General features: G+C 33.8%; 1 protein-coding gene across 4 annotated transcripts in view; it reads right to left on the bottom strand.

Moving 5' to 3' along the window:
* Positions 1–24,724, bottom strand: part of MICU1 (mitochondrial calcium uptake 1) — a 214,712-nt gene that overhangs the window by 127,682 nt on the left and 62,306 nt on the right. For 2 of the 4 annotated variants that reach the window (XM_031956529.1, XM_031956530.1), the window contains exons 4-6: positions 19,938–20,100; positions 11,505–11,548; positions 4,602–4,613 (exon numbers count right to left, since the gene is read on the bottom strand). In XM_031956529.1, the coding sequence (XP_031812389.1) occupies positions 4,602–4,613; positions 11,505–11,548; positions 19,938–20,100 (219 nt within the window). The remainder of the gene's footprint in view (positions 1–4,601; positions 4,614–11,504; positions 11,549–19,937; positions 20,101–24,724) is intronic. The other 2 variants (XM_031956531.1, XM_031956532.1) reach the window with 1 other exon arrangement.

Here is a 24,724-nt window from a genome sequence, read left to right as displayed (position 1 = left end):
AGCATACTTCACTTTATAATTATGATCTCTTTCTACCTTATAATATTGTCATGAGGTATTGTCAGATCCATAAGAGGAAGACTTATTTTTTACGTTTTCCTTGTAAACTTCCTTAACTGTCCTTTTGGGCAATAAATACACACACACACGTGTGTGTCTGTTGTCTATACACAGACATGTATATGTTTATGTATGTGTGTGTCACACATATTTTCATCAATGCTCATCTAAGGTCCAAAGTGAAATTTGGTAACTATTGGGTTTTTGTTTTGTTTTCTTTTGTTTCATCTCTCAAATCTTGGCCGGTCAAATGCTAAAAATGCTTTGCTAGAGCCACATGGCTTAAATTCATAGGAGCTATAGCATCTTGATATAGTCTTCTTAGTTGTAAGAGTTTATAAGATTGGATCAACCTTGTGTGTCTAATTTTGAAAAACAATTTCATGTAATAATTCCCCCTATTCCCATTTAGAGAAACATAATTCTAAAAACAACTAAAAATCTTTGTTCAGATTCTTGTTTAATTCATACTGAAACATATCCATTATTTCTTCAGGAATCCTCTTTCCTCAGATGAAGAGTTTAATACAATAGTCTTCTATAAGAACTTAAAATACTCTACAATCTTTGTATGTCTTAAAAATGCATCTCACTACTCACATTAATGTATAATCCCAAATGTAACTTGACAATCTCTTTATTAGATGAGATTGAATCTTCTGTGAGCTAAAGAGACAACACAAATGTGAGGTAATGAGAAATGTTTGCTACTGTTCCTCCAATGATTCCCTCTCCCTGTCTCCTAATTCTAAACTCTGTTTTTTTCCCTATAATTGCATCAAGCAAGTTTTCCTTGTGGTTGAAGAGCAAGGTCTGAGCCAATGCTGTGGTTCCATATAACTCTTAATGGAGCACAGTGTGTAATGCTGTATAAGCATTTTTATATAGGTCTCAAATACAGAATAGGCTTGCAAATGCTTTTTGGCAGTCATCATAGGCCCCTCAGAAGTATGTCAATGGGTAATCTGCAGTTGGTACAGTTTTTTTTTTTTTTTTAAATGAATTGAATTTGGAACCAAAAAGTACATCAAATTAGAGAGAAATATACATCAGCAAGAATTGTTCTCACTAAATCTCTGAAATAGACATCCACAAGTCCGTTTATACAACTCACCTCTAACACACCAGCCATAGACAAAATTGGCAAAGTGAAGAAATGACACCTTTAAAATTCAGTGAGCTGAATTAGAGAGACCTCCCAGGGAAGAGAAAGAAACATAAAGATTTGGGGCCAGGGTGTCTGGATCTGAATGCTGGTTCTACTATTAGCACCTGTGCAACTTTTAAAAAGCTCCTTGCTCTCTTTAGGCCTCAGCTTCCCATTCTGTCAAAAGATGAGAAACAAGATGATCTCCAAGGTATCTTTCTGCCTCTATTTCCTATGATTCAATCAACTGGATGCTAGTTTTATATCACTTTCATCAAGTTTGATTTAGTTGAACAACAATTTCAACAAATATTTTTGCTTAAATAGTGAGGGAAATTAACCTGAGACATTCATGTCACACTGCACTGTAAATTAATATTTGTGACGAAAAGACTAAACATGCAGAGATTATCATTTAAATGCATGGTCATGTTTATAGTTATACAGCTACAATAACAAAACCCAAAGAGCTCAGTTAACCTCATTTTGGGAAGTAATAAAATTTAAAATAATCCTGCTACCTAATGATTTTGATACTTGAAAAAAAAACCAGGAATTTGAAACATCCCTTTGAATCATTCCTACAATTAAGCTATTTCTGGAATTTAAAGATCATGTAAAAGTGGGGACCAAAGTCATGAGGTGGTAGCCAGAGACTAAAAACATATTATTGGACATTCCTCCTAGCAACACAATAAATATCCATCACCATTTGTAACAAGCCGCATCTGGAACACAAGATCAGCATTCTGAACCACAAATGGAAGAAAATCATTCCCCCCATCAATCCTCTACTTTCCACAGGCAGTAGGGATTGGGCATGCAAAGGAGGAGTCCCTACAATAAAAGCAAGCAAGAAAAGCCTGATCTGGGGACAGCCTAGAAAATAACTGCTCCATGTAAGGACCTATGGCAGTCCCAAAGATGCAGATATGTTACTGAGATTTATACTTACTGAAGGCAACACAAGAAAACTCTTCCCCCACTTCCTTTTACAAAGAAAAATCTTTTAAAAACATTTTTTTTTCAAGTTTTAAGACTCTTAAGCAATTCACAATAGATCCTTGAGAATGCAGTAATACTTAATCTGGGGGCCCTTGATCAATAAGGATATGAATTTTAATATAATTAAAGGGGTACATGTCATAATTGACTATAACAGTTCAAAACAAAGTGGTAGTATCTCTGGTAAAGACTGGCTCTCTCATTCCTACTGATTAAAATCTAAATAAAAAAGTTTTCACTGCTACCTACAGCTCTAAATTAGAAAAGCAGCAGTTTTTGGTTGCTTGCAAAACAATTTTTATGGTTAAAAAACCATATCTAGGTTCTCTAGAAAACTACAGGAACATTTCAGTATTGCTATCTATTTCAAGTTACTTGGGTGTACTCTTAATTGCATCCATAAGTGTAATTTAACTTTGAGTTTGTATTTCAAAGAAGACTAATGAAAAGCATTTAATGTTCTGGAAGAAAGCAATTTTGACATATCACTTCAAAGTGATAGCTTTTTTACCAAAGGAAGAATGAGAGCGAATTTTGCATATTTATCCATCCAATTAATATTTCTATTTCAGTGCTCAATCAGTGCTTAAACACAGGATTCCCTTTCTTGCCCAATAGCCTACTAGAGCCAGAAAGCCTCTTAATATACCATGGTGCAAGTACCAGGGCCAAATATAATCTTCCAGAGATTTTAAGCAAGTTTTCTGTACCTAATCAGCTTAGTATACACAAACTACTAGGTCAGCAGGGCCTGGTTACCTGCCTGCTGCTATTGCTGTATAACTATTGCTACAAGGCATCATGCTAGTACATTTGGACAATAGGTAATTACTTAATGTAATTAGTTATAAAATTAAATCCATAAGTCAGTCACACATGAATTTCTGACTGAATGGCTCATTATTTGAAAAATTAAATTTCAAGAGAAACAGCACCCATTTCTTGGTAAAGGCTTGAGATATTTTGGATATTCAGAGCCTAGTACATAATAATCTCAGATAGAAAACACACAGCTACCTACTGTAAACTAAGTTTGTAAACTTGTTAAAATTATATTAATAAAAAGCAGTATATTTCCTAAGTTAGAAGTCACAGCTTATCATTTGATTTGCTTTCCTTTAGATGAAGGATTACCATAATGACTTGAAAATAAGGATCTCTAATATTAAAAACTGTGATAATACTATTATCACAGAATTTGAATTCCCATCTCTATTCATAAATTCCAATTTTTAGGGCCAGCAAATATACCATTACTGAGATGTTTAATCAATTCATTTTACTCATCAAAGTTGATTTTATCAAGTTACATCTGAGAGATCTGTCTTCGACTATTCAATGTTACTCACAGAGGTGAGCTTTGATCTCAAAGCACACAGCAAAATAGGGTACAACTTTTATTCTGTGTTACACTAATGGCCCATATGGCAGATTAGGAATTTTTTACATACAACTATAAAATTATTACATGTAATTATTAGGGCTTTTAAAATTCAACCTCCCTATGTGATTTCTATTTTCTTGAGCCCAGCACTTAGTGACATAATATATAAGGTAATAAACATGAACAAAAGACAACACCTGATATCTATCTATCTATCTACCTATGTATCTATGTATCTGTAGCTATAGCCTTCTAAACAGTGAAGATGTTTGCCCTACTCTTTTTGCACAAATTTTTTCACCTGCTCACTGGCTTTTCCTATTTACTGGTTCTAGATCAATTTCTACAGTTCCAGGCAGCTAAGTTTAGTTTTTTCTCTTGTTTTATTAAATGGACACAAAAAACCCATAGATTTTTTTGTGTGTGTGATATGATCACAGCAATATTCAAATAAACAAAATATGCTAAATATCTACAACTTATAAGGAACTGTACTGGGCGAAAGGGATGTGGAAATGAAAAGGACCTCTGCCCCAGTCCTCAAGGGGATCACAATCTAATGGATTAAAAAACAATTTTTTTTTTTTTATCATAATAGAAGTCAGTTCAAGCCTCCATTTCAAATTACTTATCTCTCACTGTCTAAGCTATCCTCTAGCCAGAATTAAAAGACTGTCAATTGCCAATAGGAGCTACCCAAGGGAAATGCCTATTTCTTCAGGAATACTGATCAATAAAGCACAGACATTTTTCATTGCAGGAGACTTCCTAAATCCCTTTGAAGTTCCCTTTTCAATTGTGTTGGCTACTATATTCTCAAGGACTCACTTAAAGTTCTAATTGTCTCTATTCAAGATAAAATGTCAATTAAAATTGACATAAATTGAACCATTTGGAAGGGAGCAGGGGAAGGAAATTAGCATGCACTCTCCCTTTTAGGCCCAAAGCATAACTACGTTCTCTGGAGCACAGACTAATGGAAAGAACATGCTGATGAGTCAGTACCTGCCAGAAATCCTGATCAGAGGGAAGAAAGGTTATAAAAAGGAAAGGAAAAAATTGGGAATGTTTGATTACATAAAAAAGCAAAACCAAAAAATTAAAAATCAAGAAACAAACTCTCCATATACACATACACATGTATAAAGTATACAGATTACAATACGTCACAACACTTAAAAATCTGGCACAGGAAAAGAACACAACAATATTTCTGATTTTACCTGCAAGGTCCAGTGAAAAGGAGAAGAAAATTCCTAATTTCCCTCCAAATGAAACAAAAATTTTTAGTCAATACTTCCCCAGGAGAATGTTTGGGAAATCCCTGGGACCAGACTTTTCAATTTAGAACTAAAGTTGAGGAATAGGGACTTTCTACAATGTAAAGGGGGTACTTATTAAGAGATTTTTTAAAAAAAAAGTATTGCCTAGAGAACCTAGAATAGAATATTTAAATAAAAATCAAATACCTAAAATTTTACTGGGTATCCAAAGAAAACTTGGTTTTAAAAATAAAATCTAATTAATGGAGAAGCTAAAGAATCAATGACCAGTTCACTCTGATCACTGTGCATTTTTTAAATAACAGCTTTTTAATTTTCAAAACATATGCAAAATTGTTTTCAGCATTCACCCTTGCAAAATCCTGTGTTCCAAATTTTTCTCTGTGCATTTTAAGAAGGGATTTTTAACCCCTTCTTACAAATCCTAAGTAATTGGGAGGGTAATCATTAAATCTAATTGTTGTATTCCCATAACTGCTAACATAAAATAGCTAAAATGATTTTTGAAAAGGAAGAAAAAAAATCAACTGAGCTTAATTTCATTTAATATGAAAGACGTAAACTGCCTATTCTCCTCCTTACTAAATAAAAACAAAATCCAAAAATTTTGATTACACTTGAGATTTTCTACTTTAAAAGCACTGGTTTCTATAGAAAAGTCAGTCTGGTCATGAAAATATCAAATGCACTTACAGTCTATCTTGGATTTGAGGATAAAAAGAAACATTATAAAGTAATCCACATTCCAGTTTCTAAATTCAATAACTAGACTGAACACTGATATTTGATAATTTTCTTCTCTCAAAATGAAATTATCAGACGTTTTTGGTAAATTCATATTTCTAATTGTATCCTAGTAGATAAAATTGATTTTTTTTTACCAAGGCTAAATATGATAAAACCTAATTAAAAGAAAGTGAAATCTTGAATCATATGAACAAGAGAATCATATTTGAGACCCATATGAAAAAATAATTTCCTACTAGTAAGTTATGTGAGCCAATAGCGTGGGGGCAACAAATCATATTGAGAGTAAGATGAGGTCAAATATTTTTCAGCTAGTGAGAGTGAGTAGTTTTTCATGTAAACTTATGAATGTTTTAACTATAAATTATTTGTACAAACAAAAAACATGGGAAATTTCATTCGTAAAGAAAACAGTTGTGTGATTGTTGAATACATTTGAGAACGTATGGTAAGTTTGAAACAACTTTTTCTCCTTTAATACAATAAATTTTTTTTAAAAAGCGAGGATTTTGCTACTGTATGAGGACAAGAAAATACAAATGATAGTACATAAGTTTAATTTAAAACTGGGATTTAACATGACAAATGAAAACATGGATCATGAGCAAAAAAAATTAAATATTGAGGCCATATATAAAGGAAGAAACACAAGAAGAGAAAAATCTAAAGACAGTAACTTATGTGGTCTCATGAGTAAGAGTGAAGATGGAATGTTCAGTTATGTCAATGGAAAATGTAGCAAAGATTTACATGCACTAAAGAAGCAGCATAGAGGACTGGGAGTCAGGAAGATTTGGGCTTACAACAAACACAAAAAGTACTAGCAATGTGGTTGTGAGCAAATCACACTTCACCTTTCTGAGACTACAAAGTCAAAAGTGGGTTACAACAATCTTGGGGAAGAAGGAGTTTCCATTCTGGTGAAACCATAATATTGAGCAGGCATTTAAACTGTCTTGTAGAATTAGACCCCCAAGTTCCTTTCAAGTTTTCAAATATTACATGAAGTATATGGAAGCTAAGTTAATAGTGAGGTGTTCAAAGCACATTTCCATTCTACACAGAGCATCACATTCTAATCTTGGTTTTAATAGGACTAAGTGATTCTCAGTCCTTAGAAAATACAAAACCCATCTGTAATTTTAATTTAAGGCAAAACCAACAAGATTAGAAATACACCAAAATCAACCTGGATAGCAACTCATCCTCAGTATCTAACACTGACTCAGTATCTAACATACCCCTCTCCTGGCTTGCCACATGGAGAAGAGGAGGAGCCAACTCTCCTGATCCTTTGACACCTCTTGCAATACAGATAATCTCTCTGACATTACACCATAAAATTACTTTGTGATAAGGAACAAATAATTAGGCTTCTCAAAAATTAGCGAGAGCTCCTGTTTCTCTCTGAAGAGAAATGATATTTTTGCCTTTCATTTAATAACTTGACCTTCTATACTGATAGGTATGGGAATTTGGGGCTTTTATCAAATACAAGTAGCATGACTTACTATGAAATTTATGTCAACATATTTTTACTAAAACTTCAACCAGCTTACAATTACAGACATATTTACATTCCATCTGTTCAACATTTCCATTAAAATGTGCTTTAAAGCACAGATTATTTTCCCTATTTCCTTCTTTGAGTATCCACTGGACTATATATAAATATTATAATTAATATCATGTTCAACCTCAATGTTGACTCTAACTTGAATATAAAAGTTGTTCATTTTATTTGAGATGAAATTATTCTCTTTTCAGGAACACTATTGGGAATAATAGAGTGTGGAAAGAACAAAATAAACTACAACTAATTCTCAGTACCCTGTGACTCAAGTATAAAATATAATCAAGATATCAGGAAATGATATCTATAGACTCAAACTCTTAGAACATCATTTACTTACCCCTACAGGCCAGAGGGCGATGCCCAGGGTCACAAATCAAGTTATGGCACTATGAGAACTAGCATTCAAGTCTTCTGACTTCTAGTCTGAGATTTAAATAATGAAAAACCTAGACCCAGAGACAATGTCTTTCAGAGACATCTTAGGGGAAGGATAAGTAAGAAAATTAAAAATACCTATATTCTTTAAAAAAAGTTAAATAGAAGCAAAGGTAATGGCTGAATTAATTCTAGCTTTAAAAAAAGTAATACTTTCTAGTTTAAAGAACATGCTTTTTTTTTAAACTTTAAGTATTATTCTTTAAAGAAATAAATATACCACAACAAAAGAAGTCAGTATTTCTTTCCTATAGATTTATTGAAAGCCTGTTAAGTTTTTACTATGCTTGACAGTTTGAAAAAAATGTGGTAATAAGAAAAAGACTTTAATTTAAGAGGTCTTGTCAATTGTGAGCAAAAGGAAAAGAGAACATATTTCTCACTTTAATTTATGAAATGTAAAAATGAATAAGTAGAAAGTAAGAGAAGCAAGAGGAGAAAAACAAAAACAAATGAAACTAGGAAACATACTATAACCAGATAAGTTTACATCAAAACATACAAAAGAAACTGAGAACCACCATTTCCAAGTAATTCTTTTTCAAGTGAAATGGTAGTTGAATTATTCAATGAGAAAAAACATCTGAAAACTAAAAGTAATAAAGGTCATATTCAGTAATGATCCTATATGTCCTTAGCAACAGAAGATGGAAAACTACTCCCCTAGTTTCTAAGTTGAGAATTTCTAATGTTTTGTCACTTTGCATAGTCCCTACAGAGTGTTGTAAAAAAAAAAAAAAAAAAAAAAAGCCCGACATGAATTCTGATCCTCAACCCCACCCCCCACCCCCAGCATCTGCAATCCTGGAGAAGTCATTTCCCTCTGTAAAATAGGAATCACAATCCTTGAAATACCTTTCTCACAGAATTGTTGAAAACACTGTAAACCTTAAACACAACATGATTCTGACCCATATGGATTCTCTACTGGCCACTTGTCATGGACGGTACTGTTCAAACCTGAAGGATGTCAGACTGCTGTAGTTTAACTTACACTGCATAATATCTATGGCAACAGGACATTTGATAAATGTATTATAATCACAGTAATGAAAGTAATTCCTTCTATCCATTATTTTTAAAATACATTACAACACAACTTCAATGGAATGAATTACCATCCCTGGAGTATAAATAAAATTAAAATTATAAAGTAGTATTATTATTTAAAAGTAGTCTTTTCCCCAAATTAAAACAAAAAATCTCAAATCTGACTCTGCTAAAATTTAATTAGAAGAGGGATGTTTCTTTCCTCTCTCAAGAGGACTTTTTGCTTAAATAAATTTAATAGAAAAGACAGCTCAAGTAACCACATGAAAGACAGTACCCCCTCCCTTTCCCCACCTAAAACATCTAGAGTTTTATGGGACTAAAATACAAATAAACAATACCTGAAATAATAGATAACCTTTTCCCAAGACCATTTCGCTGGTTTTAACAACAAAAGGGTCAAATGGCAAAACTATAGCTATAAGCTAAGCTATAGTTTTGCCATTTGACCCTTTTGTTGTAATACTTTTCAAGTATTATTATTCAAATGAGTTTTGTCAAATAGTGTTGGGCACAAGCATGATGGAAGTTGATAAAAGAAGCATATTTCCTTTAGGCAGCTGCCAATTATTTTAATCTTATCAAATGAAAAGAGAAAAAAGACAAAAGTTCAAAGAAAAAAATCAAGATAATTTAACAGTAGACTCCCTTAGAATATTAGCTTTCAATGTAAAACTTTAGTCAAACTGCACATCCTGGCAACAACTGATGAAGTATTATGGAAAGTGATAACAAAAAAAGACAGTCAAAAAAGTTACAATCATACTAGAGAAATGGCTGAGCTAAGACAAATTTTTCTTCTTCAGAGTGTGCTCTATATACAGCCAAACAAATTTGATAACGGTCACAACAACGATCAATCTTCTTGCATGACTGAAATGACATTTATTACCTTGATTTTCTTATGCAACACCTGGCTTTTCATGAAGACACAAAAAAGTAGAGAATTAAAAAAGCAAACAAACAAATGAAACCCTGTTATAGATGTTTGTCTAGCAAACACTAACATGAACTATACCAAAGAAGATCTCCTTGTAATAGGAAATTCATGAAGAATGTTTGGATGTAAAAATTCTCAATACAGAGATAAATAGATTCAGCAACTCCATCCAGACAAAACAACATGAGTGAGTGAGCCCAATTCCCTGTCAAGCTGCTACCTGGTTCAGGCTTCTTTTTCAGAGCTCTATAACTCTTCTCTCACTGTGTTCTACCAGCCTCAGGCTGGGAGTCTTTGCTACCATCTGCTTGCACTTTCTATACACTTTCCATATTTCAGAATATCTTTTTCTGGGTGTCCAGAGCTCTCCTTGAGAAATGAGCTATTATATAATATCTTTTAGGTTCAGGATCATATCATTTTTGTACTTATATCTCCAGTGGCTGGCACATAGTAGGTACTTAATGTTGGTTGGTTAATAAATATACTAAAGTCTATTAAAAATAAATTATACTAAATAAAAATATACTAAAAATAGCATATTAGTAAATGAGCTAAAATATTCTAATATATTTCTATTCCTTAATTTAATACTCTTTTCAAACATATCTGAATTTTAAAACAGGAAGTCTAAACCTAATGTTTGATCAAAAAGAATGACCCTCTAAAGCTAGATTTGAGAACACATTGGGAGCAAGACATTTTGGGTTGCATATATTCTCTCATTTTGTACCTCAAAATAATGTACCATAACCTACTTAAAACACAAGTTCTGTTCCTAGCCCTCCTTTCATTATTAATCTTAAGTAGTGCATTCTGGTTAAGTTCTCCTAAGAGACACTCCTAAAGGACACTAAAGTCCATTGAGGTTACTGATTCTGTTCCTGTCATGTTTAGCCAATCTGCAACTTTTATTTTTAATGGATTTGGTTCTTTCTCTGCAGGGTAGGACAATTAATGTCTTGTTTTTTTCTGATGACTTCTTTTGCCTTCCTTCAAAACTGTCTTTTCCTTTTTTTTTTTTTGGAAGCTTTTCTTGCTTTGGTTTATAAAAGAAACTATTTAATAACTAAAGCCTAGGCCAGTTCAGAGCTTCACTAAGGAAAAAAACTAGGAAGTAATAAAAATAAAGTTTCACTATTCAATATGTAAAAATGGATTAATAAATATTTTATTCAAATATCTGGAGGCATATATGCAAACAATGCAGTCATATGCAAATAGGTGCAGTTTGGATCCTCATAATTATTTTACAAGTTAAGTACTTTAAAAAATTGTTAAAATTCTAAAGTTAGTAACTATTAAAAACAAATGTTCAAATAAATTATAAAATTGATCATTCCTACAACCACAAGCTACAATTATTTACAATGTTACCTCTATAATTTTCAAGCTTGCTTTATGCTATCAAAAAGGTAATATAATATCAGAAAAAATCATCGGAAGAGGTGTTTTGGAGGACAAAAAAAGTCATTATACTGGGCTTGGTATCCTTTTTAATATTTTTACACTCATACACAGATGCAAATAAATATTAAACTAATCATTAATAAACATAGCAGTTGACACAAGAGGCTTTATATAAGTGTATATAGAAAGAGATATATCCATATAGAAATAATGAGTTTTCATTTTTATCATAATAAAAGCACTAATACATTAAAGGAACAATGTAAATGGTTTTTCTAATATGATATATAATTATGTGATGAGATAAATTAAAGAACTGAAGTACAGTTTCCCCACATGGTTCTAATGGAAATTCAACCAGGAAACTATATATATATATATGCACAATACATATACATATTATGTATTTTAATTTTAATTTAATGTATTTAATATATATATTTATCTCTGTATCACAATTCTCTTACCTTTCCATCAAAGCGTTTCACTATGTACTGATCCAGGCCCAAATCTGAAAAAGAGAAGTAACAACATTAGTCACTTAATTTACATCTCAATTTAAAAATATAAAATTGCACAGCTCTCTCATCTTTGTTTTCAGTGATTTGGGAATCATTACTCCAATGGAATACCTGAATTCAGCTTTCTCCTGAATTCATTAAAGGAATGAAAATATTTTCTATTTTCCTTTTCCTATTTAAGACAAGAAAAGATTATTTTAATATTTCTGCATAGCTCCATAGTAGTGGCACAGGCTCATAAAAATCTGAAGCCGGCGGAACCTCTGAGGTCATCTACTCTTTCTGCTTTTATTGATAAGAAAAATGTGGCCCAAAGCAGTGAAGTTCACACTAGCAATGTCAAAAGTAGGATATAAACCCAGGCCATTTGACTATAGAGCAGCATTATTTCTGTCATAATATACTGCATCATTTTATCAATAAATCAATCGATAAACACATGTTAGGCACTTATATGTCAATCGACAAACACATATTAGGCACTTATATGCAGGCATTTCACTAAGTGTTAAAGATATAAATACAAAAGTGAGATTATCCCCTACCCTAAAGGATCTTATATTCCAGTATGCATATACAGTCAGTTAATAGATAGATACATATAGACAACACAAAAAAAAATTACACAGTGATGAGGGAAACTAACAACTGAGAGAACCAGTAGTCAAATAAAATGTGTTTTTTTTTTCTTGAGAGGGCTTTAGAAGGGGATGGTGAAAAGAGTTTGAACATGGAAGTGAAACACTTGCAGATGATAGCAAGATTGAAGGTGGGATCATCTGTGTGTAATAGAGGGATGGTGGGGGAGAAGGCCCTAGGAAATTGAGGAATTGGAAGGATAAGGTTTTTAAGGGAGAATTAGTATCTCTGTTTAAGTCCCTTAATGTCAAAGCAGGAGTTGGGGAGCAAAGAAGTGCAGAGTGCTCAAGGTCTTACTAAGATGATAAATGTGGAATGAATGAATATCAAAGAATGAGAGGCTATTGAGTGATGGTGGTAGAAGGAAGGAGGTAATAGGTAGAAGTGGCAATGGGGAACAGGGAGTTTTCCATCTTCTCTACCATAACCAGTGAATCACAGAATCTGAGTTTAAGTGTAATCAGCTTGGAGAGGCAACTGTGCCGCAAGAGGGAGCCAGGTTTCAGTGAGTGCATGCAGATGGAGGAAGCAAGAAAGGAAATGAGGAAGATGAGAAAATATATACAGTGTTCCTTGGGATCAAGCCAGCTTTTTGCAGTTTTTTAACGATTCATTTCTTATTGTTTCATGGTGGCTGGGTCGTCCCCCACCCCATTTATGCTGTTGTCATTTTGTTGATAGTTTTTCTCTTTTAGCATCAATGCATGTAAATCTTTTCATACTTTTGCATAGTTATCATCTTGTTGTTTGCTACATTCCCTTATATTCATGTATCACAATTTGTTCAGCCATTCCCTAATTGAGGAGCATCTTATTTGTTTCAGGGTTTTGTTTTGCCTCTTTGTTCCCCAAAAAAGCATTGCTAAAAATGTTTTGGTATATTTTTTGTCAAGGACATCCTTGAGGAATATGTCTAGAACTCAATCAAATCTCTGGGTCAAAAAATACTCACATTTTAGCCACTTAAGTTGTGTAATTCCAAACTGCTTTCCAAAATGGTTGTACTAATTTACATCTCTATCAATCTCTCTTAATCACCCAGACTTGCAATCCAGTTACCATCTTCAACACCTAATTCTTCCAGTATCCTCTCATTCCCCTCTCCTCCAAACCCCTTCCCCAATAAATCTGTTGCCAAGTCTGATGGATTCTACTTTTGCCATCTCTTGCAGAGACTCCCTTCTCTTCCGACATTGCCTTTAACCAATGTTCCTTTAAGCAATCTTCACATATCAGAAACTCAAGGTTCTTTTCTTAGTTGCCCTGTTCTGGATTTGTTCTAGTTTATAAATGTCCTTAATAAATTGTAGCATTCCAAAGGGACACAATAATATAGATATAGACCAGAACAAAGGACAGAAAAAACCTCTCACACTTCCAGATCCCTAGAAATGATTTCTGGACATTCGCTTAATGTAGCCCAAGATGAGAAAGCACAAGTATTCGAAGCCTATCTTCAATAACTCTCTAGTCACTGGATTTTTAACATGCTCACTTCTGTCCAATTCTATAAGTATGTTCTGAACCTTCTAGCCCCCACTACTTAACCTTGCTCATCCCCTTCAGTACTAAACTTCTCTACTTGGTAGATAGATAGATTTAGTTTCTCCCTAATTAAACTTCTGTTCCTCATTATTCAACTGAAACTTCTCTTTGGTCACCAACCACCAAATCCTTTGTCCTCTTTTCAGTCCTCTTCCTTCTTGAAACCCGAAGTTTTTTACACTAATTATCATCTCTCCTTTTGGATACTCTTTCATCTCGACTTCTAAGTCAGCCAATCAAGAAGAATTTATTAAATATTTACTATGTGCCAAGTTCTTTGATAAGTGCAGGGGATAATAACAATAACAACAACAACAACAAAGGCAAGACCTGTTACTACTTTTAAGGAACTCAGATTAATGGAAGACAACACACAAATAACTACGTACAAACAAAACATATGACAGAATGATAAGGAACTAATCCTAGAGGAAAGTACTGGTATTTATGGGGGACTGGGAAAGACTTCTCACAGAAGGTAGGATTTTCACTGGGACATGAAAGAAGTCAGGGAAGCCAGAAGGCAGAGATGAAGAAGGAGAGAATTCTAGACATGGGGGACAGCCAATAAAAGTGCAGGGAGTTCAAAGGGATGAGCTGTGTGTGAGGAACAGAAAGGAGGCCTAAGTCTTTGCACCTCAGAGTATGGAGAGGGAAAAATAGAAGGAAAGATATAATCAGGTACACATAAGCTATATAAAAATATAGAGAGAAGGTAGTCTTAGAGACACAGGAAAGGTTTTTGCAGAAGGTATGATTTGAGAGAAGCCAGGGGAAGACATTCAATTTAATTAAAATTTCTCAAATGACATACCCAGGTGTCAAGACATCCTTTAATGAATTCTCCAAATTCCTTTCCGCAGTAACCCTTTTGCTCTCCCAACTCCATTTCATATTTGTCAGTCCTGGTGTCCGTTTTACTATCCTGACCTCCTCATCATAGCAGTCTAAGCTGAAAGTACTTTAGAGATCGTCTATTTCACAGGAGAGAAAATGGAACCCCGAAAGGTAAAGGGAGCATCCCCAGGGGATACACTGAATGATAGGGCCACGCCAAGCAGAGAAGTCAAGTGCTGCCGCCACTACAGCACACTGCTCCCAGCAAAGACAACCAAAACCAGCACTGTAAACAAGTGAGCAGAGATTTATGTAAAATCACATATATTATACACACACATAGCATTTCATAACCATAAAACATTATGTGAATGTAGGTTGATTTCCTTATTACCAGGGCCATCTCACTCTGAGGGTAAACAGCAGCTGTTATTAGATGGTTACTGGGAAAATTTCACTATTTATGGAATGAAGCTTATTATGTGGAAAGTGCTAACTTAATCTTCGTCATCAAAGCTCCTTTGCCTTTCTGTTTCATTATAAGGAGGACATTGGAGGATTTTCTACTCTAAATTTTAGACTTAAGAACTGTGCTCTTTAATTTCACTTTAAATAAATAAAAAGTAAATAAATAAATTTCACTTTAAAAAATTTCTAATTATTTGGTAACAATTACTGACATTTATACATTTTCCTGATCTGATGTCTATGATGTAAATAGGTCAAGTATTATCCCTATTTTACTGGTAGGAAAACTGAGGTTCTAAGAGACTAAGTGACTTGCCCCTTAATCATATTGGTATCTACTTTCTGTTAATAGATTAGTATAGATATACCTCCATATGCTTGCTAATAACTTTTAGTCAGTTAATAAACATTTCTTAAGTATCTACCATATTCCAGGCAGACAGCTAGGAGTTGCAGTGAATAAAACAAAAGACCTGGACTCAAAGCTGGGTTCAAATACTATCTGTGCGATTGTGGGCAAGTCACTCTTTCCTGTCTGCCTCAGTTTCCTCATCTGTAAAATGAGCTGGAGAAGGAAATGGCAAACCACTCCCATTTCTTTGCCCAGAAAACTCCAGATAGGGTCACAAAGAGTCAGACAGATTGGGAACAACTAAATAACCACATCTTCTCCCTATCCTCCCTATCACTGCAATCTCTGGATCACTGGATATCCAGAGATGACTCCCTGATCTACTTAATCCATTTGAGTTTCCCCTGGGACATGAATGAAAAGCTACAGGGCTCATTATCTCATACATGTCCTAACCCACCTAGCCACCATCTTCTTCCTTCTCCTTCCTCTCTATCTGATCACCATTCCTTTATGCATATCATCTCCCTTATTGGAATGTGAATTTTCTGAGGATAAAGATTGTCACTTTTGTCTTTATATATTCCTTCACACATCACCAGCACTTAATAAATGCATCCAACTCATTCTCAATAACTCCTCCAATTACTTGGGTATTTTTAATTAAGGTGAGATTCAAGTCTCCTGCTTCTTACCTTTCCTCTTCCTCTAATGCCCTTTCAGCTGGTGGGATTGTTCTCCCTGCTCTAGACCTCTCTAGATCTACTCTATCATCAGAACTTACCTATGTGTACCATTTCCTCTGAGTACCTTACTTGGCTGCTTTTCTGGTAAATTAATCTCCAATAAAGTATTAATGGCCAAGAATGATTTAATTAAAATATCTTCCAAATGTTTGTAGGGAGTTATGGAAGACAGATTAAACCAAGGAAATGGATCATGTAATGCTGGAATATCAGGAATTATGGACATTTTTAGAGAGGAATCATATTCTGAGGTTCTTAAAATACTACCAGATAGATATCTGCCTGCTGTATAAAGACAGCCTTGGACAGATAACAAAGGCATAAAGTAGAGCTTCAAGCAAACATTCAAATTATTGCCTATATGAAGAATTAGCTTCCATTTTTGTTCCTCCCACTACAACCCTTTCTTTCAAGTCTTTAAATTCTATTGTTATGACAAAGGAGAAATTAAAAAAAGGGGAAATTCCTCTTTTTGAGGGGTGGTGAATAATTCTGGTAATGAAAAGTTATCATAACATTCAAGAATCATAGCATCATTGTTTTTAAAGCTAATCTGCACTTTTTTATTCCTGGCTTCTATATCAAACTGGCACGCATTTTCTCCCTCAGCTGCCTCCCTAAAATTAAAAGCTTTTCAAACAATTCTGTTTTCACAATGATTTCACACTGTTGAGAATCAATAAATGCTTATTAACAACAATTACCAGCTACCATGTCTTATGTAGCTGAAGAAGCTTTGTACTCACAACTGTGAAACTGAAAATCAGGAGTAATTGAAAATAACTGATGCTTTAATATCTATATTTAAACTTTTTTCCCAAAAAAAGTCCTTTTTAGTAACAATGTAAATGTGGCAAACAGAAAAACCCATCAAGGAATAAAATAGCAAACTGCTTAAAAATGGGTAATTTATGCCTTTTTAGGGTCCAAATGTCTAGTTATTGCAACCTGCTTTAGCAATTAAACCAATAGACTGCAAGCAACCCTTGTATAAAAATAAACCATTTTTCAGACAAAAAAGCAGTCACACAAATGAGTAATCGGGCTCCTTTTGCAATAAAACTTTAACAATAACTGAGCAAAAATGCAATACTCATTTGTGAATGCTTAGAAATTTTATTTCAGCCTTGATTAGAAGCCAAAGCCCTTACTTGGTCTTTTATTATAGACAAATTATGCCCCCTGAAAGCAGAAATTTTAAGTTAAAGCAAAAAAGTTCTATCTCTTCTGGCTTATAACCAGATGAAATCCCCAAAAAGGAAAAAAATCTATGACTATGAGCAAAAACAGATTAAATATCTTAAACAGCTAAGTAAGTGCCCAAGTAAATGGAGCACTGGACTTACAGTCAAAAAGACAAGTTCAAATCCTGACTCAGATATTTATTGTTTTATGTGTGTGTGTGTACACAAATATATATATATATATATATATATACATAGTATATATAAATATATCTATATATATATAGATATAGATATATATACATAGTATATATACATATACACACATATATACATACATATACACAGTGTTTTGCAAACCTTAAAGCACTATATAAATGATGATGACAAAGAAATTTATTCAGTTTTGGAATTAGCATCAAACTTATCAATTGTAAGAATTTCTGCCATTTAAAAAATGGACAAATTGGTCAAAAGGCAAAATGATGCTAAGGTTATATGTCTGTTTTTGGACTTAACATTCAGAGGTAAGAAAATAAAGATTAAGAGAGAAAAAAACAACCAGATACAAGTCTAAATGTTAGACATTCTTCACATAAAAATTCCAGATCAAATATACAGCTTATTGCTAATGAGATTTTTGGCAGTTTACATTTACATAAAGCTTGAAAGTTTAAAAAAGTATTTTTCTTAGTACCTCATGAACTTGGTAAGGCAATCTTTCTAAAAAGCAAGCTCTGACCATGTCAGATTTAACAAAGCCCAGTGGCTCTCTATTGCCTCTAAGACCAACTGTAAAAAAAATCCTGTTTGACTTTTAAAGCCCTTCCCAAACTATCCCCTTCCTACCTACAAGATGGGAGATGATGGCATCAAAATCTTATTTAGGGCAAGGCATTTGGGCAAGAACAGTCACCTTGTTTGCAGACTGAAGAAGAAAAAGGGAAAGGGTAGGGAGATAACATCAGAGGTTTTTAGATGAAGAGAACAGAAGAGGGAGTTCACACTGAGTAACCTCAATTTCTCAGTAAAGTCAGAGGTGAGAGAGAGAGAAGGTAGAATGGAGGAAGCTTCAAGAAAGAAGCCATAATCTACAGCAGCTTTTGTGAGGAAGAAGAAAGGAGATAAAGAAATCTTTTTATCTTCCAGGGAAGATAAAAAGATGACTTGCTGAAGGGAGGGCCCCTGAGAAATTAGGTGATACACATTTACCTGTGGCACAGCTGTGTCACTTGCCCCAGGTGCATTCAGCAACATGTGGGTAGGTGCAGATGAAGCACATGGGGGAATAGTCCAAGCAAAGACTTGGCAAGGGAGAAGTATGGCAACAATATGGGTATGAGTGTTATGAGCCAGAACTTGAAACAAGGTGATAACTCAATGGAATTGATACAATACTTATTGGTTCACACATTAGAGCAAATCCTTACAAGGTGTTAAGTCACTAGTATTGATAGAAACAATGCTTAAGTTAATACCTTTGAGAGTTCACACATTTGGGAGATTTCAGGTTTTAGTATGAGATATCCAAATTCATACCTCCCATAATCCCACTCTCAGGAGGAGTCAACCTTTGAGTTTACACCTCTAAAAGAGCATAAAAACAGCTGAGCTCAGTCAGGAGAGTTCAGCTGAAAAGATTGAGAGGGGAGCATCAGTTGGAGATTGAGAAGCCATGAGTTGGAGTTGAAGTAGAGGCAGAAGCTGGAAGAGCTAAAAGACAAGCTGCAAGAGCTCTTGGAACCAAGGAAGGAGAGATGCCTCTAAGAAAGCTATCCAGGCCCAATGAAAGAGACAAGACTTGGAAGGAGAAACGTTTGGATTTTATCAGCTGGCTGCATTTGAGGTGATTAATACTCTGAACTGATACTAAGGCTGCCTCCAGAAACCTCCCCAAGAAACCTGCTCCCACAGAGAACCATCATATATTATAAAAAAGAAGAGAACACCACATATGAGAGGTATTTGAGGATAAAGAACAGAGTAATGATGAACTAATTAACTACCGGGTAAAAAGAAAGATAAGACAGGAAGTGAAGTCAGAGCGGGGGGAACAAAGGGCCCAAAAAAGCATAAAGTGGTAGAAGAAAGTTCCTGAATCATCCCTGTACTCAACTTTTATATTAATTTTTTGGCTGGTATTAGGTTAAAAAAAAAAACAAAAACAGTAAGTAACCACCATGTGGCTCAGTTCCTTTGGCAGTTTTAATGATAAGGATCAATTTTAAACAGTTAAGAAACAGCTTTTTTTTTTTTTTTTCCCCATTGCCAATACAGGAAATATTCTTCACACTAAAGCACAAAAATTTAGTTTAGTTAATGAAAGAAGTTCTTCTGGAGGCCTCAAATACAAGAGTAAGTTACCACAGTTTTTGTGAATGCTCCTTTCATTGAAAGTTTCATTCAAAATGATGATATAGGCATGGTCTTAGATCTAAAGTCCTTTTTTTCCCCCCCAGAGGAATGATAAGGCTATTGTTGAAATAAATGCTAAGATTCTTAGCTGGAAGGAGAAAGATGTTAAAGAATATTATTTATTCAACATAGAGAAAAAACAGTTTCAAAGCCAGTAGCCTGGCAAGCCTCCCCACTGTGATCTATTACTTACGTTCTGGCTGCTTTTCATTGGGGGTTATGGATCTCACAAAATCTTGTGGAGTCATAAACACTTCAGCTTCACCAGGCTCATTTATTATTTTTAAGGTAGCAAAATATCGGAAAATTTTGTCAGGAGTAGAGTAGGCTCGAATCCTGTTCTCATATTCCATTACCTAAGAAATAAATTTGAGAATCATAAGCATTAAAATAGCAACTCAATTTTATATAAGGATCTTTACATCTAATTTGATCCTCACAGTAGCCCCAGAAGTGAAACAACTTAAGGACTACTATTTTCTTTCTTTTTTTATTATTATAGTTTTTAATTGACAAAGCATATGCATGGGTAATTTTTCAATTTTGATCCTTGCAAAACTTTCTGTTCCAAATTTTCCCCTCCTTCTGCTTACTCCCTCCCCTAGATGGAAGATAGTCCAATACATGTTAAATATGTTAAAATATGTTATATTCAATACATGCATATCTATTTATACAGTTATCTTGCTGCACAAGAAAAATCAGATCTAAAAAGAAAAAAAAACCTGAGAAGGAAAACAAAAATGCAAGCAAACAAAAATGCAAGCAAACAATAACAGAGTGAAAATGCTATGTTGTGGTCCACACTCATATCCCATAGTCCTCTCTCTGGATGTAGATGGCTTTATTCATCACTGTATAATTGGAATTGGTTTGAATCATCTCATTGCATCAGAATTGATTGTCGCATAGTCTTGTTCTTGCCATATATAATGATTTCCTGGTCCTGCTCATTTCACTCAGCATTAGTTCATGTAAGTCTCTCCAGGCCTTTCTGAAATCATCCTGCTGCTCATTTCTTACAGAACAATAATGTTCCATAACATTCACGTATCATAACTTATTCAACCATTTTCCAATTGATGGGCATCCATTCAGTTTCCAGCTTCTAGCCATTACAAAAAGGGCTGCCACAAATATTTTTGCAAACAATAACAGAGTGAAATGCTATGTTGTGGTCCATACTCAGTTTCCATAGTCCTCTCTCTCTCTGGGTGTAGATGGCTCTTTTTATTACTGGACAATTGGAACTAATTTGAAACATCTCCTTGCTGAAGAGAGCCACGTCCATCAGAAATGATCATCATATAGTCTTGTATACTGATCTCCTGGTCCCGCTCTTTTTCACTCATCATTAGTTCATGTAAGTAAGTCTCTCCAAGTCTCTCTGAAATCATCCTGCTGGTCATTTCTTATAGAACAATAATATTCCATACATTCATATACCACAATTTAGTCAGCCATTCTCCAAATGATGGGCATTCATTCAATTTCCAGTTTCTGGACACTACAAAGAGGGCTGCCACAAACATTGTTGCACATACAGGTCCCTTTCCCTCCTTAAAGATCTCTTTGGGATATAAGCCCAGTAGAAACACTGCTGGATCAAAGGGTATGCACAGTTTGATAACTTTTTGAGCATAGTTCCAAATTGTTCTCCAGAATAGGTGGATCCATTCACAATTTCACCAACAATGTATCAGTGTCCCAGTTTTCCCCACATCCTCTGCAACATTATTATCTTTTCCTGTCATCTTAGCCAATCTGAGAGGTGTGTAGTGGTATCTCAGAGTTGTCATAATTTGCATTTCTCTCATCAATAGTTATTTGGAGCATCTTTTCATATCTTTTCATATCCATTGAAACTAGAAATAGTTTCAATTCATCTGAAAATTATCTGTTCATATCCTTTGATCATTTATCAATTGGAGAATGGCTTGATTTCTTATAAATTTGAATAACTTCTCTATCTATTTTGGAAATGAGGTCTTTATCAGAACTTTTGAATATAAAAATTTTTCCAAGTTTATTGTTTCCCTTCTAATCTTGTCTGCATTAGTTTTGTTTGTATAAAACATTTTTAACTTAATACAATCAAAATTATCTATTTTGTGATCAATAATGATCTCTAGTTCGTCTTTGGTCACAAATTCCTTCCTCCTCCACAGGTCTGAGAGGTAAACTATGCTATGTTCTTCTAATTTATTTATAATACCATTCTTTATGTCTAGATCATGAACCCATTTTGACCTTATCTTGGTATATGGTGTCAAGGGTGGATCAATACCTAGTTTCTGCCATACTAGTTTCCAATTTTCCCAGCAGTTTTTGGTCAAATAGTGAATTCTTATCCCCAAAGCTAGGGTTTTTGGGTTTGTCAGACTAGATTGCTATAGTCACTAATTATTTTGTCCTGCAAACCTAACCTATTTCACTGATCAACTAGTCTATTTTTTAGCCAGTACCAAATGGTTTTGTTGACTGCTGCTTAATAATATAATTTTAGATCTGGTACAGCTAGGCCATCTTCATTTGATTTTTTTTTTCATTAGTTCCCTTGAAATTCCTGACCTTTTGGTCTTCCAGATGAATTTTGCTGTTATTTTTTCTAGGTCAGTAAAATAGTTTTTTGGGAGTTTGATTGGTATAGAACTAAATAAAATAGATTCGTTTAGGTAGTATTGATATCTTTATTATATTCGCTCAACCTATCCAAGAGCATTTGATGTTTTCCCAATTGTTTAGATCTGACTTTGTATGGAAAGTGTTTTGTAGTTTTACTTATATAGTTCCTGACTTTCCCTTGGCAGAAATTCCCAAATATTTTATACTATCAACAGTTATTTTAAATGGAATTTCTCTTTGTATTACTTGCTATTGGATTTTGTTAGTGATGTATAAAAACGATGATTTATGACAATTTATTTTGTATCCTGCAACTTTGCTAAAGTTGTGGATTATTTCTAATAGCTTTTTAGGTGATTCTCTGGGGTTGACTAAGCATACCATTGTATCATCTGCAAAGCATGATAATCTGGTTTCCTCTTTATCTGCTCTAATGCCTTTAATCTCCTTTTCATCTTTGATTGCCAAAGCTAGCATTTCTAGTACAATATTGAATAGTAATGGTGATAGTGGGCAATCTTGTTACATTCCTGATCTTAATGGGAATAGTTCCAGTTTATCCTCATTATAGAGGATGTTTACTGATGGTTTTAAATAGATACTACTAACTATTTCAAGGAAAAGTCCATTTATTCCTATACTCTCTAGTGTTTTTAATAAGAATGGGTATTGGATTTTATCAAATGCTTTTTCAGCATCTATTGAATGTTTTTTGTTAATTTGATTATTGATATAGTCAATTATGATAATAGTTTCCTTAATATTGAACCAGTCCTGCATTCATGGTATAAATCCTACTTGGTCATGGTGTATTATCTCGGGGATGATTTTCTGTAATTTCTTTGCTAATATTTTATTTAAAATTTTTGCATCAATATTTATTAGAAAGATTGGTCTATAATTTTCTTTTTCTGTTTTTGTCCTAGCTGGTTTAGGTATCAATACCATATCTGTGTCATAAAAAGAATTTGGTAGGAGTCCTTCATTCCCTATTTTTTCCAAATAGTTTATATAGTATTAGAATTAATTGTTCTTTAAATGTCCGGCAGAATTCATATGTAAATCCATCTGGTCCTGGGGATTTTTTTCTTAGGGAGTTGATTAATAGTTTGTTCTATTTCTTTTTCTAAAATGGGACTATTTAAGTAAGTATTTTTTTACTTCCTCCTCTGTTAAGCTGGGCAATCTATATTTTTGTAGGTATTCCTCCATTTCACTCAGGTTATCAAATTTACTGGCATAAAGTTGGGCAAAGTAACTCCTAATTATTGCTCTAATTTCCTCTTCCTTAACTTTCCTAACTTCCTTAACTTTTTAACTTTCCTTAATGAAAAGTTCTCCCTTTTCATTTTGAAGACTAACAATTTGATTTTCCTCTTAAGGACTACTTTTTTCAAACAAGGTTCCTCTTCCAATTTTTGTTGCTATATGTTAGTATCAGTTTTACTCAAATTAATACCTAGGCATCGATTTAAAAAATTTAACAACATAGTTTAGATAAATAGTTGTACATTTCAGTTTTTAAAAATACTCGGTTTGCTTGAATATCAATATCTGTTTATAAACCAAATGAGCTAATGGTCATGCTATTGTTTGGCTAAGGAGGTTTTGTATATAATTAAAAGCTTTTAGTACATTCATGAAGCCTGTCAATAAATGCTATTCTGTTTAAATAAAGATGTAGCATATGTTTTCTTGAATTAAACAGGTAAAGTTGAGACCTGTCTTCAGAAACTAGCATATCTTGAATAGTAATAGCTTACACATACATTTTAAAGTCTGTAAAGTATTTTAAAGTTTGGAAAGAACATTTTTAATTTTATTTCATTTAATCCTTATAACAACCTTTCATCCTATTATCATTTCTACTTTACAAATAAAGAAAATGAGGCAAGGCAAAGTTCTAAGTATCTGAGATAGGACTCAAAATCAAATTTTCCTAAGATGAAGTTCAACATTCTAGTCATTACATGGAGCTACTCTTCATAAGTGGCAGTAGTTATAAAGTACAGGGCTGCCTATCATTTCTTAAAACTTCAAAACTAAAAAGTTGATTGAGTTCTGTGAAGTGATAAAAGGGATAGCAGGTTTAAGTCTCTCTAGATTTTTTTTTAAGAGGAAATGACAAGAAGAATTTGAGAGATGACAGGACCTCTATTTGGGAGCAGCTAGGCAGCACAGCAAACTAGGGATGGAGTCAAGAAGACCAGAATTCAAATCTGGTCTCAGATATTATATAACTCTGAACAAGTTACTTCCTCCTGTCTGATTTAGTTTCCCTCATCTGTAAAATGAGTTGGAGAAGGAAACAGCAAACCACTCCAGTATCTCTGCCAAGAAAATCCCCAAATGTTT

Source organism: Sarcophilus harrisii, chromosome 2 (genome assembly GCF_902635505.1).
Source record: "Sarcophilus harrisii chromosome 2, mSarHar1.11, whole genome shotgun sequence".
Classification (NCBI taxonomy): Eukaryota; Metazoa; Chordata; class Mammalia; order Dasyuromorphia; family Dasyuridae; genus Sarcophilus; species Sarcophilus harrisii.
The sequence above is the reverse complement of the archived record's forward strand: the minus strand, read 5'-3'. Positions and strand labels throughout refer to the sequence as shown.